The sequence below is a fragment of the Prinia subflava genome, chromosome 12 (assembly GCF_021018805.1).
Source record: "Prinia subflava isolate CZ2003 ecotype Zambia chromosome 12, Cam_Psub_1.2, whole genome shotgun sequence".
NCBI classification, from domain to species: domain Eukaryota; kingdom Metazoa; phylum Chordata; class Aves; order Passeriformes; family Cisticolidae; genus Prinia; species Prinia subflava.
The window spans coordinates 11,741,602-11,752,319 of NC_086258.1; the positions used below are offsets into that span (position 1 = coordinate 11,741,602).

Sequence of the window (10,718 nt, forward strand, 5' to 3'; positions counted from 1 at the left end):
CCCGGCCCGTCCCGGTGCCCCCTGCCCGCCCCTCCGCTGCCCCCGGCCCGCCCCTCCGCTGCCCCCGGCCCGTCCCGGTGCCCCCTGCCCGCTCCTCCGGTGCCCCCGGCCCGTCCCGGTGCCCCCTGCCCGCCCCTCCGCTGCCCCCGGCCCGCCCCTCCGCTGCCCCCGGCCCGCCCCTCCGCTGCCCCCGGCCCGCCCCTCCGCTGCCCCCGGCCCGTCCCGGTGCCCCCTGCCCGCCCCTCCGGTGCCCCCTGCCCGCCGCTCGCCCCCCGCGATCGCAGCCGAGCACGGCCGAGTGACAAAGACCGGGATTTATTCCATCCCATCCTTCAATGCCCGTGGCCCCGGCGGCAGCGCTCCGGCCCCGCGGGGATCCCCCGGTGCCCCCCGCGCCAGCGCGGGCCCGGGCCCACGGGGGGCGCGGGAGGCTTCCAGTGCAGCTCGTGCAGGGGATGGGGGTCATGGAGGGAGGGGAGCAGGGGAAGGTGAGGGTCGGTGTGGCCGGGAAGGGGAGGCACAGCAGCACGGAGCAGCAGGGACAGGCTTGAGGCACTTTGCCAGGAGCCCCCGCGGGTGCGGGCAGGGGAAGGAGGGGAAGAGGCACGGAGAGGCTGACGAGAAGCCTGGCCGAGGCAGGTTGGAGGCAAGGCAGAGTGGGCAGGCTCCTCTGCGGCTGGAAAAGCAGCTCCCCGAAGGAAAAGGCACAACCCCTGGGCTGCAGCTGTATTCCCTCCCCTCTGAGCATGGTCCACCAACAGCTCACAGGACAGTGCTGCCCTCGGTCCTTCACCTGGGACTGCTCCTTGAGCAGTCAGGGATGCAGATCTCAACCTGTGAGGGAAAGAGCAGGGTCAGCCCCCACCAGGCTGCCACCCCCCAGCCCCCAGGCTCGCTGTGCCCCCTGGCTCACTTACCTGAGAGCCGGTGGCCCAGGCTGGCCATCTTAGCAGGATGTGACATCAACCAGAAGTTGCGCTTGTTCTGCAACTTCTGGAATGGATTTGAGTCTCTCCTCCGCTCCTGCTTAATCTTCTTTATTTTCTTTACCTGTGCAGAGGTAGGAGAGCGCTCAGGTCAGAGTGCAGAGGCCCCAGCCTCCTCCCACCTGCCCCAGTCCAGCACCCACCTTTCCTCTGTCGAACTCCTGGTCCCACTCATCAATGACGGTCTTGCTTTGGGCCAGTGCCGTGTCCCGAATGGCATCCTGGCTCACGGCCGAAACCTCACCCTGCCAGGTCAAGACTGCAGAGCAGCAAAGTCAGCAGAAGAACCATGCTGTGCCCCAGTGCACCCAGCCCAGGCCCAGGCCCAAGGTGCGAGTCCCTTGCTCCAGCTCCCCACCCTGTGCCACCCCTGACAGGGCCGTGGCTTGGTGCACCTGCCTGGTTCCAGCACACCCCTGCCTGCACTGAGGCGGGGGGAGCTCAGGCCCTGGCAGGGCTGGGGTCAGCACGGCTGTTTGCCCACCCAGGTGAGCCAGGATTACCTTGTTTGCCATAAGCCTTGTCCAAGGAGTTCTGGAGCAGCTTGCTCACCACGCTGGACTCCGGGTCCTCAGGGGCTGTGCCAGCCCAGCTGCTGGCCACAGGGCTCAGGGCAGCCAGGGGGTGCCTCTCATCCCCAGTCCGGCTGTCACTGGGAGTTGCTGTCACTGCAGAAACAGGCAGGGTGAGGATGAGCCGGGGGGAGTAAGGGGAGCTACCATGTCCCTCCCTCTCCAAAGCACATCTCATCCCAGGAAACACCATTTGGACAGACAAGGTCCCGATGGTTGAGGGTGTTAGGGCTCACAAGTGCCTGTCCCCACTTCCTCCTCCAGGGCACAGGCAAGGGCTCCCAGGCTCTCCCCCAGGAGCAGCAGGCAGGCCTGGGACAGGGCAGCCCAGGACAGCGGGGAGGGCAACAGGCACTGCCAGGCAGCTGTGGCAGCAGCAAGCACTGGGGATGGCACAGCACTGCTCCAAGGGGGCTCTTGGGCAGACAAGCTGCTGGCTTGACCCTGCCAGGCACCAGACAGGGCACAAGGTCACACCTGGGGCGCTGGTGGTGGGGACAGTGTTGGCAGCCAGGCTGCTGAGGCTCTCCGTCCACTTGCGTTTGCGGTGCTTGTGCTCTCCATCCTCCACGCTCTGATGTGTCTTAGAGGGCTCTGGCTCAGTTGTCCTGGAGCTGGGAAAGGCAGCAGGGTCAGCTCACTCCAGCCACACCAGAGTGGGAGAGCCTGAGCTTCCCACAGAGCAACAGGACACAGAGACACCCGCCCTGCACTCAGCGAGAGCTGAACCCACCCACAGCCAGCGGGTGCTTCAGCTGGATGCATGCTGAGGTGCATCCCACCTGCAGACCTCGGGCTCTCACATGCCCCTCATCCCTCACCTGTCCGAAGACAGCATCCCAGAGCTGCACTCTTCTGTCTTCTTCAAAGGCCAGTCTTTGCTCCTATTCTTCTTCTTCTTCTTCCTCCTCTTGACGGGGAAAGTTGGCTCCATGCCCAGGCTAATACTCGTCTCTGGTATGCGTTGCTTGGGCCCACTCTTCATGTCCTGACAGACCAGACCATGGCTGGGACCCTTGTCTTCCACCTCCTTCCCCATGACAGACAAGAAATCCTTCTGAGAGCCAATGCTCTCTGTCATGGGGGGCCTGGAGTCTTTGTCCTTGAAGCCCTCTGCAGAAACAATTCTCTCCTTCTTGGGAGGACTGGAGACTTCATCCATGTCCTTCACAGCCACAGCACAAGGGCTCCTGTCTGTGCTACGATGCTTCCTCTTCCGCCGCTTCTTTTTGAAGGAACCCTCTGGTTCCACCTGGCCAGATCCCGTCTCCCTGCTGCCAGAAGAAGGTGGTGTGAAGTGTGGGCAGTGGAACCATGGGTCACAGGGAGCTGAGTGGGCAAGCTGAGCACAAAGCTGAAGGCAGACTTCTCAAAAGCCTGGAAGCCCCTCTCTTCCTCCCTCCCCCTGAGGTGCAGAAGCACAACACCCAACTGCTGCCATCTTGTCCACAAAATTGAAATCAGGTGCTGCTCTGGAAGCACTCACAGGTCCCACACAGACTGGGAAAGAATGGCTGCTGCAGCACATAATGGTGGTGAAGGCTACAAGAGAGACCCAGAGCAAGATCCAGACCAGGTGGTGCCTCCTGGTCCCATGGGACATTAGTACAGGTCAGGCCTGCAAAGCTCCCTCCCACTCTGTGCTGAAGTCAGCTCTTCCCAGATCTGAAGCAACCCCTGCCAGCCCTGGAGAACAGAAACCCTGGCTGCAAGGCCACACGGATACCCCACGGAGCACCCAAGGATGTCACTGGCCTTCCTGCCAGGTGGGAGCCTGGGAGCAATGGCACTGCTTACCTGGACTGGCCCAGAGGCCCAGGAGTGGAGTCAGGATGGGTGGTGGCTGAAGGCTGGGACTGTGCTTGGTGGCCACTCACGCTCACCTTTTGAGAGGGTTTGCCCTGCAGTTATTGACACAAATAAAAACTTGGTGGTCTAACACTGAGGTTTCCATGAGCCAAGAGAAAAAGGGGAGCCCAGAGAAAGGGGAGGAGAACAGACAAAGACAGGGGCAGGGAAGTGGGGATGGGAGAATCAGGAAGTGTGTTCAGTTAGAAGAACAATGGAAAAACGGAAGGAAAGAAATTTAAAGACCTAGAATCCCAGTGCACCCTCCTGAGTCCACTCACTGCCTGGGGAAGAGGCAGCCCCACACCCTCCTGCTGTGGCATCACCCCCTGCCACTGGCCCCAGGGGACAGGCGACCCCAAGGAGGTGCCAAGGCCTCCCCCACTGCAGGGATTGGTACAGTCATCCCTCTGTCCCAGGCAAGGGGGCAGGAGCCATCCCCTGGATCACTCAGGGATGAGGACAGCCCCAGGGCCTGGTCCCAGAGACCCTGGGACCCCCTGACCCAGAGATGGGGGAGAGCAGCCACCACAGCCCTGGGTTAGGAGCTGGGGGACTCTCCCCACCCGCCCCCGGTCAGCAGGGGCCAGGAGCCCTGCACAGCCTGTTTCGAAGGCACAAGATGCTGACTGGAGTCCCAGGGCAGAAGCTCAGGCTCACCTTTTTGGCTGAGAGCACTGGTTTCTTAGGCAGCAGTGGTGCCGTGGCGCTGCCCCACTCCAGCGTGGCGCTGCCCAGTGGGGAGGGTTTCACAGTGGCTGTCCCACAGCTTTTGGGGGCAGCCAGGTCAGAGTCTTTAGGGACAGCCGGCTTTGTGCCAGGGCCAGCGGGGAGGTCAGTGCCAGAGTCCCTTCCCTGAGAGGTGCAGAAGCTGCTGGAATTGCTCTTGGCCTTGTGGGTCTCCTTAGCCAGCTGCCCTACTGTGTGCTGGGAATCCTTCTTCAGGGTCCTGGCCATTGCCCCAAAGCCACTGGGCTCCTGACTGGACTTCAGCAGCTTGGATGAGGTAGGTGGCTTCTCACTGTCTGAGCCCCGTGGGGGCAGCCCTGCTTTGGCCCCGCTCATGGTGCTGGTGACATGGAAGCCTGCTCTGGGCATGCCAGGTGTCTGTGGCTTCTTGAGCCTCTGGACTGTGTCCCAGCCCAGTGGCGTGGCCTCGTGGGTGGCTTTGTGGGGCAGTTTGGATGATGGGGTCTGAGAAGGCAGCTTTGACAGAGCAATTCCATTTGTCAGCTTTGACCCCATCCCAAGAGAGCTGCGGGCAACAGGGACTCCAACATCACCCGGGCATGGCAGCCCCTTCCCCAGCAGCCTGTCTTGTTTCTAGACAAGGAGAAAGAGACAAGTTCAGTGAGGAGAGCCAAGGAGCCACAGACTGTGGCAGTGATACTGCCCTCCCCATGGCCAGCCAGGATCCCTGGGTTCAGCAGGATCAGGATCTCTCCTGCACAACACCCTCCTGCTCATCCACCTCCCGGCATGGCTGCAGCCCCTGGTGCCTGTGGAGCAGCAGCTCCCAGGAGCACCAACCTTGAAGACTCACCGTGCCCGTCGGTGGCACAGACAGGGTCCCGTTAATCTCAGTTTTCCTCATTTGCTTGGAGTCACTGCCAAAGCAGCTGGGCAGGCTGAAGGCAGCAGCCGTGGCCGTGGGCCCTGCTGGGCTCTTCCTGGGGCTGCACAGCCTGGGGAAGGCAGGGCACAGGCATCAGCCGTGGGAGTGTGGGTGAAGAGCAGACACACGTGAGGAAGGGGAGCCAGAGGCCCCGAGGAGCTGAGGTGCTACAGCAAACCATGACAAGGGGCTGGACACCTCCCTGCCACCCCCACGCTGAGCCCCAATGCCCACAGGGGCATTGGGGCTGCCTGGTAGGGGCCAGGACTCACAGGGTGCTCTCTCACCTCAGGTAGAACAGCACATAGGCCTGCTGGTTGAGAACCACCTTGATGTTGCTGGGGTGGACCTCATGGTCATTCATTCGATACCACTGCCCATTGCTGGCCTGTGGAAGAACATGGAATGTGGTCAGGCTGTGTCCAGGGACCCTCCTGGCCTGCAGAGCAGCTTGAACAGAACCCATCATAAGAGCTCCTCTCCCCAAAACCCACAGATGGCCCAGGGGCAGGCCAGGGAGCTCTGTCAGGACAGACCTTCACGTTTCCTGCAGCAGAGCACAGTCTGTGCCCCATGACCAGTGCTCTGCACCACCCACCCTGCCAAGCACCCTCCTTTCTGCACTCCAAAGGGACCCACAAGCACCTACCAGGCCCCAGCCCAGACAGGGTCCCAAGGGAGCATCCTGGGCTCACCTTCACGTAGCAGAAGTAGTGCCCTGCGTTGCAGCTGTACCCAGAGTGCACCAGCACTGCATAGAGTCCATACGTGACAGGGTCACCCTTGGGCTCGGACATGTATGGGCGGATGTCCAAGAACTCAGGGTATCCCACGTCCTGGGGGAGAAAGATGACTCAGGAGCTGGCATGGCTTTCTTGCCAGAGCAAGAGCAGCTCTGCTGTGCTACAAGTCCCATCTCTTGAGGGAGGGGACATGGTCTCCCCAGGCAGAGACTGCAGCAAGAAGAGCCCAGCTTCCCCCACTGAGAGCAGCGGAGAATGGCAACAGGACTGCACTGGGACCACTCCTGCCCTGCTCGGGGGGCAGAACCTTGGGCCAGGACACAGCCCTGGCTGTGGATCACTGAGCACTCACCTTGGTGATTTTTCTTCCACCTGAAGAGCTGCAGCTGCCAAAGCGTTTCAGTGAAATTGTGAGAACGTTGGAGGCTCGGTGGATGGTGAAACGTTTGCTGGCCGACACTTTCTTCCTGCACCTGCCCAGGAAAAGCTCAAGCTATTCAAGCTGTTCCAACACTCCGATGGCTGCCTGCCCTGGGCACACGGCAATGGCAAACCCAATGGGAATGGTGCTGCTGACACCAGGCACGGCTCCAGACACCTCCCCACGGCCATGCCCAGGGCCCAGGTCCTCCTTTGAAGACAAGGGAGCTGAGGAGCAGCAGGCTTCATCACAGGCTTCCATGGCCCCATACCTCATGGTTTAGCCACGGAGCAGGTACAGAAGCCCTCCCATATTATGCAGCCTTCCCAGCAGCACAGCTGTGCACCCCGTTATGCCCCCAGCACCCCACACTCACATGCTACACCTGTAAGCGTTGTCCCCACCCAGCTGCTCTGGCTTCACAAACAGCTCCAGGGCCCGCACGATGTTTGCAGCTCGCTGCAAGGACAGGGTGGGGGTCAGGGCGTGAGGGGCCTGTCCACAGCACAGCCCCACTCCCTGCGCAGGCGCCGGCCCCAGGAGAGAGCGCAGGGCTGCAGGCTGCCCCACAGTCCTGAGCCTGCCCCTGGCACGCTGTGGGGGCTGCTCTGCCCCACAGCACTGCCGAGCCTGCACGGAGGAGTCACTGCTCACATCCAGGCAACAGCACTGCTCTGTGGGGCAGGGAAGGAGGCACAGCAGCAGGAGCTGCCTCCCTCCTGCCAGCACCACGTCTGCAGGAGCCTCAGAGCAGGAACATCCCCACCACAGCAGAGACCCCCATCCCCAACTCTGCAGCAGTACCTCGACCTCCAGTGTCACATCCAAATAAGGGTCATAGGTATCCGAGACAGTCTTGCACTCCAAACATTTCACTGCAAAAGGAGGAGCCGTGAGCACACCCTGGCACAACACCAGCACCCACCACACCCCTGCACAGCACAGACAGCTGTGCCCCCAGCCCGGGTCTGGGCTCTGGGGTGTTGGCACCAGGACTCCCTTGCAGGGGGGAGGGCTGGCACATCCTCTGTGTGCTGGGGAAGCAGGTGCTGCCAGACAGCTGGGAACGTTCTGCTGATGGCAGTGAGCTGGGGACCCACAGCCTGGGGGCTCTTCCCATTGCCACAACAGGGGTCACGACCCACAATTACTGCAGGACTGACTGCAGCTCTGGATAAGTTAAACATGCTAAGCCGTTTTCCCAAAGGGTTTTACTGTCCAGGCCCAAGCCCAGCCTGCCAGTACTCACCACGGGACCGGAGGTAACCACCGAAGATCTGGTGAACCAGAGTTGTGGCCTGGCTCTGGCGATCCAACCTACATGGAGAGAGCAGCACCAGATCTCACTGCCACAGCCACCCCCATCAGACCCCTCAGGACAGCCCCCCTCCACGTCCTGCCAGTGGCAGGGCTGTGGAGCCCCAGGGGCAGGGGAAGGCGCAGCCCCTGCCAGACTGCTCTCCCCGTGTCACAGCTGAGGGATGACACAAGGCCCCGACACACACCTTCCTCTAGCAGAGGCAGCGCTTCCCAGGACAAAGGGCCTGGGGGAAGCTGCCCTTCCGCAGCCACAGGGCTGGGGCTCAGCTAGCAAGTGGGCCTGTATCCCTCAGCAACAGGGATGCGATCACAACCTGTAGCAGCGTCAGGACTTGGGGGCAGGACTGCAGCTATGCTGAGCTGGAGGAGTCAGCAGAAGGTGAACAACAGCCCAGAGCCCTGTCCCTGAGGGGCAGAGAGCTGAACCCCACACCCAAGGCCCCTGGAGTCAGAACCTCCCCACAATAAGGCTGACCTGGGGCACATGGTCACTCCACAGTCCACTCCCGTGAGTGCAGGGGACCAGCAAGGGAACAGCAAAGAGCAGTGATGGGCCATCAGGCCCCACATACTTGGTGTAGCCATTCAGGCAGGCCTTCTGCATGGCATCGATGGTGTAACGCAGGAACTCGTGTGCGTCCTCCTGCCTGCCGAAGCGCAGGTTATGGGAAATCTCTGCAAGAGAGGGACAACTCAGCACGTGCTGCAACAGATGCCATCCCTCCCTGCCTTCCCTGGGGAAAGGACTCTGGGGTTCAGGTCCCCTCAACCCAAACCAGACATCAGACCCATGTCACAGAGCAAGCCCCTGGCAAGAGGTCTCCAGGCACCTCGAGGCTCCATGAATCATCTCAGTGGAGCTCTTTGCCAAAACGTGTCCCAATCCCATCAGTTCTGCTCCCACATTAGTAATGGGGGGCAGCCCTCCTTACTCTTGAGGTCTCTAATGATGGAGAGTGGCTTTATCGCATTGCCGCTGTTGGCAAAAGCCTGTATCGTGTGGTTCTGCATAGTGCACATCATGCAGAAGCTTCCGTGGGCACCTGGAGCAGGAGAGACAACACGTGTTGGGGACAAACACAGGAGAGGTGGAGGCAGGATAGGGGACCTCTGGGCCAATACAGCTCAGCCACACTCAGTTTTCCCTATGAGCTCGATGCTCCAGGAGATGGGGACCACACCACCCCAACTGGCACAGCCCACCACAAGACCAGCCACAGCAGCTCCCCAGATGAGACAGCACTCACACTCACAGAAAACATGTCCCAGGTGTGCACTGGAGCAACCCATAGGTCAGCCCTGAGGGGCAGATCCCACTGGCAGTCCTACGGATGGGGCTGCAAGGCCTCTGTGTTCCCTGTGGTCACAGCTCAGAGCAGCGCCTGCCACACTGCTCTTCTGCAGGCCCCACAGTCAGGGGCTACTCAGGACCCCCCAGCTGAGCCCCCATTAAGCCCATCTTAGTCCTGGCTACACCCAGCAGAGACAAAGTGTCCCCAGAGGCAAAGATGCCAAGCCTGGAAACATTGCTATGGTCAGGAAAAGTGAGCAGGACCCAGGAACAGCCTCTTGACAGAGAAAAAAGCAGAAAAGAGTAGAGTAGGGAAGGTGCATCCTGATATCTGCACTGTCTCACCAGAGCCAGGCACAGAAGTGCTGAGCACAAGACAGGCAGACGCTGCTCCTCCCTCCCGGCCCCCGAGCCGGTGTCCCCACTCACAGGTGCGTCCGTGCTCCCGGGACAGCAGGTAGTTGGTGAGCGGCGGCGTGTAGGTCAGGCACTGCAGCGCCGAGTTCAGGAAGCAGGTGTTCCCCAGGTTGCTCAGCCCGGCGCCCACACGGTGGACCCGCTCCCACTTCATGGAGAGCTTCTGGGCTGGGAACAGCACCTTCTGCGGCGCGGGGATCCCGTCACCCGCGGCCCCCGGCAGGGCACGGCCGTGTCCTGTGGGCAGCGGAGAGTCAGCCGGGGCTAGGAGCCCGGGGGAGGGCTCCCTTCACCCTCTCCACGTACCCCGGGGGTTCTGCGGCCGCTCCGGAGGGCTGCCGGTGACGCCGAGCGCCTCGGCCGCGATGTGCTCGTACTTGTCCCGCAGGCGCTCCAGCTGCCCGGCCAGGCCGCGCCGCGCGGGCACGAACTCGATGCGCTGCTGCAGCACGGAGCGGGCGGCGGCGGCCAGCGGCCGGCCCAGCTCCGCCGCCGCCTCCCGCCGCCCCGGTTCCAGCGCCTCCCGCAGCTTCTCCGCGATCATCGCCGTGGGCGGCCGGCTCGGCGGGCCCGCCGGCCGCGGCTGCAGAGAGGGAGGAAAGCGGCGGCTGAGCGGGGAAGAGCGGCCCGGCACGGCCGCTCCCGCTGCGCTCCGGCTCTCAGAGCAGCCGGCCCCCGCCACGGCCCCCTCGGCGGGTCCCTCGGCCGCCGCGGGCACCGCGTCCCCCCCGCCGCCACCCGCGGCCCCGGCCCGGCCGCCGCCATATGCGGCCCGGCCGCTCCCGGCGCTCCGCTCCGCCGGGCGGCCCCGCGGCAGGGCGGAGGAGCGCGGCGGGACGGGGCCGCGGCTCCCGGCGTCCCCGGGCCCGTCCCGCGCGGTCCCGGCAGCGCTCACCATCCGGGCCCCGCCGCACGCACGTGTCGCCACCCCGCCACTCGCCCGCCGCCGGCACAGGCTCCTTCTGCGCCGGCCCTGCGGGGCGGCTCCGCCCGCCCGGCGCAGCCCCGAGCCGCGCCCGCTCCGCCTCCTCCTTCGGAAGAGCCAACGGGAGACGAGCCCCGCCCGCCCGCTGCGAGTCCCGGCGCGGGCGGAGGCGGGACGCGGCTGTAACGCCGCTCCCACCGCGGGCGGTCCCACCAGGGGACGTTTCCGTCAGGGACTGGCCACGATGCGGGGCCCGGCCTCGGCCGCGCCCCCTGAGTCATGGCCCCGGCCCGCTCCCGGTCCCGTCGGATCCCGCGCTCAGCGCTGCCGCCGGCATCCGCAGCTGGGCCCGCCGCAGCTCTTCCCCTCCTGCTCGCTCCTTTCCCCCCGGCGGCCCCGCGGGGATCGCTCCTCTCCGCACCTGAGGAGGGGCCGGGGGCGCCGGGGGGCTCCGGTGGGGTCCGGAGGGGCCCGGGGGGTCCCGGCCGAGCCGCCGCAGGCCCGAACCGGAGCAGCGGTCCCCGCCCGTCTTCCCCCTTGTCCTCGAGCTCCCGGCTCGCACCCTCTGCGGGTGCCGGGG

At 63.9% G+C, this 10,718-nt stretch overlaps 1 protein-coding gene across 2 annotated transcripts; it reads right to left on the reverse strand.

The window, feature by feature from the left end:
• Window positions 1-299: 299 nt before the first annotated feature.
• Window positions 300-10,241, reverse strand: USP36 (ubiquitin specific peptidase 36). 2 transcript variants are annotated; one of them, XM_063409959.1, is made up of 20 exons: window positions 10,109-10,241; window positions 9,520-9,796; window positions 9,226-9,450; window positions 8,438-8,548; window positions 8,078-8,180; window positions 7,435-7,502; window positions 6,990-7,060; window positions 6,562-6,644; window positions 6,117-6,237; window positions 5,717-5,857; window positions 5,309-5,409; window positions 4,950-5,091; window positions 4,067-4,729; window positions 3,356-3,459; window positions 2,380-2,832; window positions 2,036-2,172; window positions 1,490-1,654; window positions 1,130-1,245; window positions 918-1,050; window positions 300-834 (listed from the first exon to the last, which is right to left on the reverse strand). In XM_063409959.1, exons 1-20 carry the CDS (start codon window positions 10,109-10,111, stop codon window positions 830-832), a joined length of 3,222 nt encoding a protein of 1,073 aa, XP_063266029.1. In that variant the 5' UTR covers window positions 10,112-10,241; the 3' UTR covers window positions 300-829. The 2 variants fall into 2 exon arrangements, with proteins under 2 accessions (XP_063266029.1, XP_063266030.1); XM_063409960.1 differs by having other exon boundaries at window positions 9,142-9,450.
• Window positions 10,242-10,718: the final 477 nt, after the last annotated feature.

Bases quoted from the DNA above. Each gene is read 5' to 3' on its own strand.
- USP36 (XM_063409960.1), bottom strand. The intron at 6,238-6,561 runs GTGAGTGTGGGG...TTTCCTGGGCAG, and splicing joins AACGCTTACAGGTGTAGCAT to GTGCAGGAAGAAAGTGTCGG. The intron at 2,173-2,379 runs GTGAGGGATGAG...TGCCTTTCCCAG, and splicing joins GGGATGCTGTCTTCGGACAG to CTCCAGGACAACTGAGCCAG.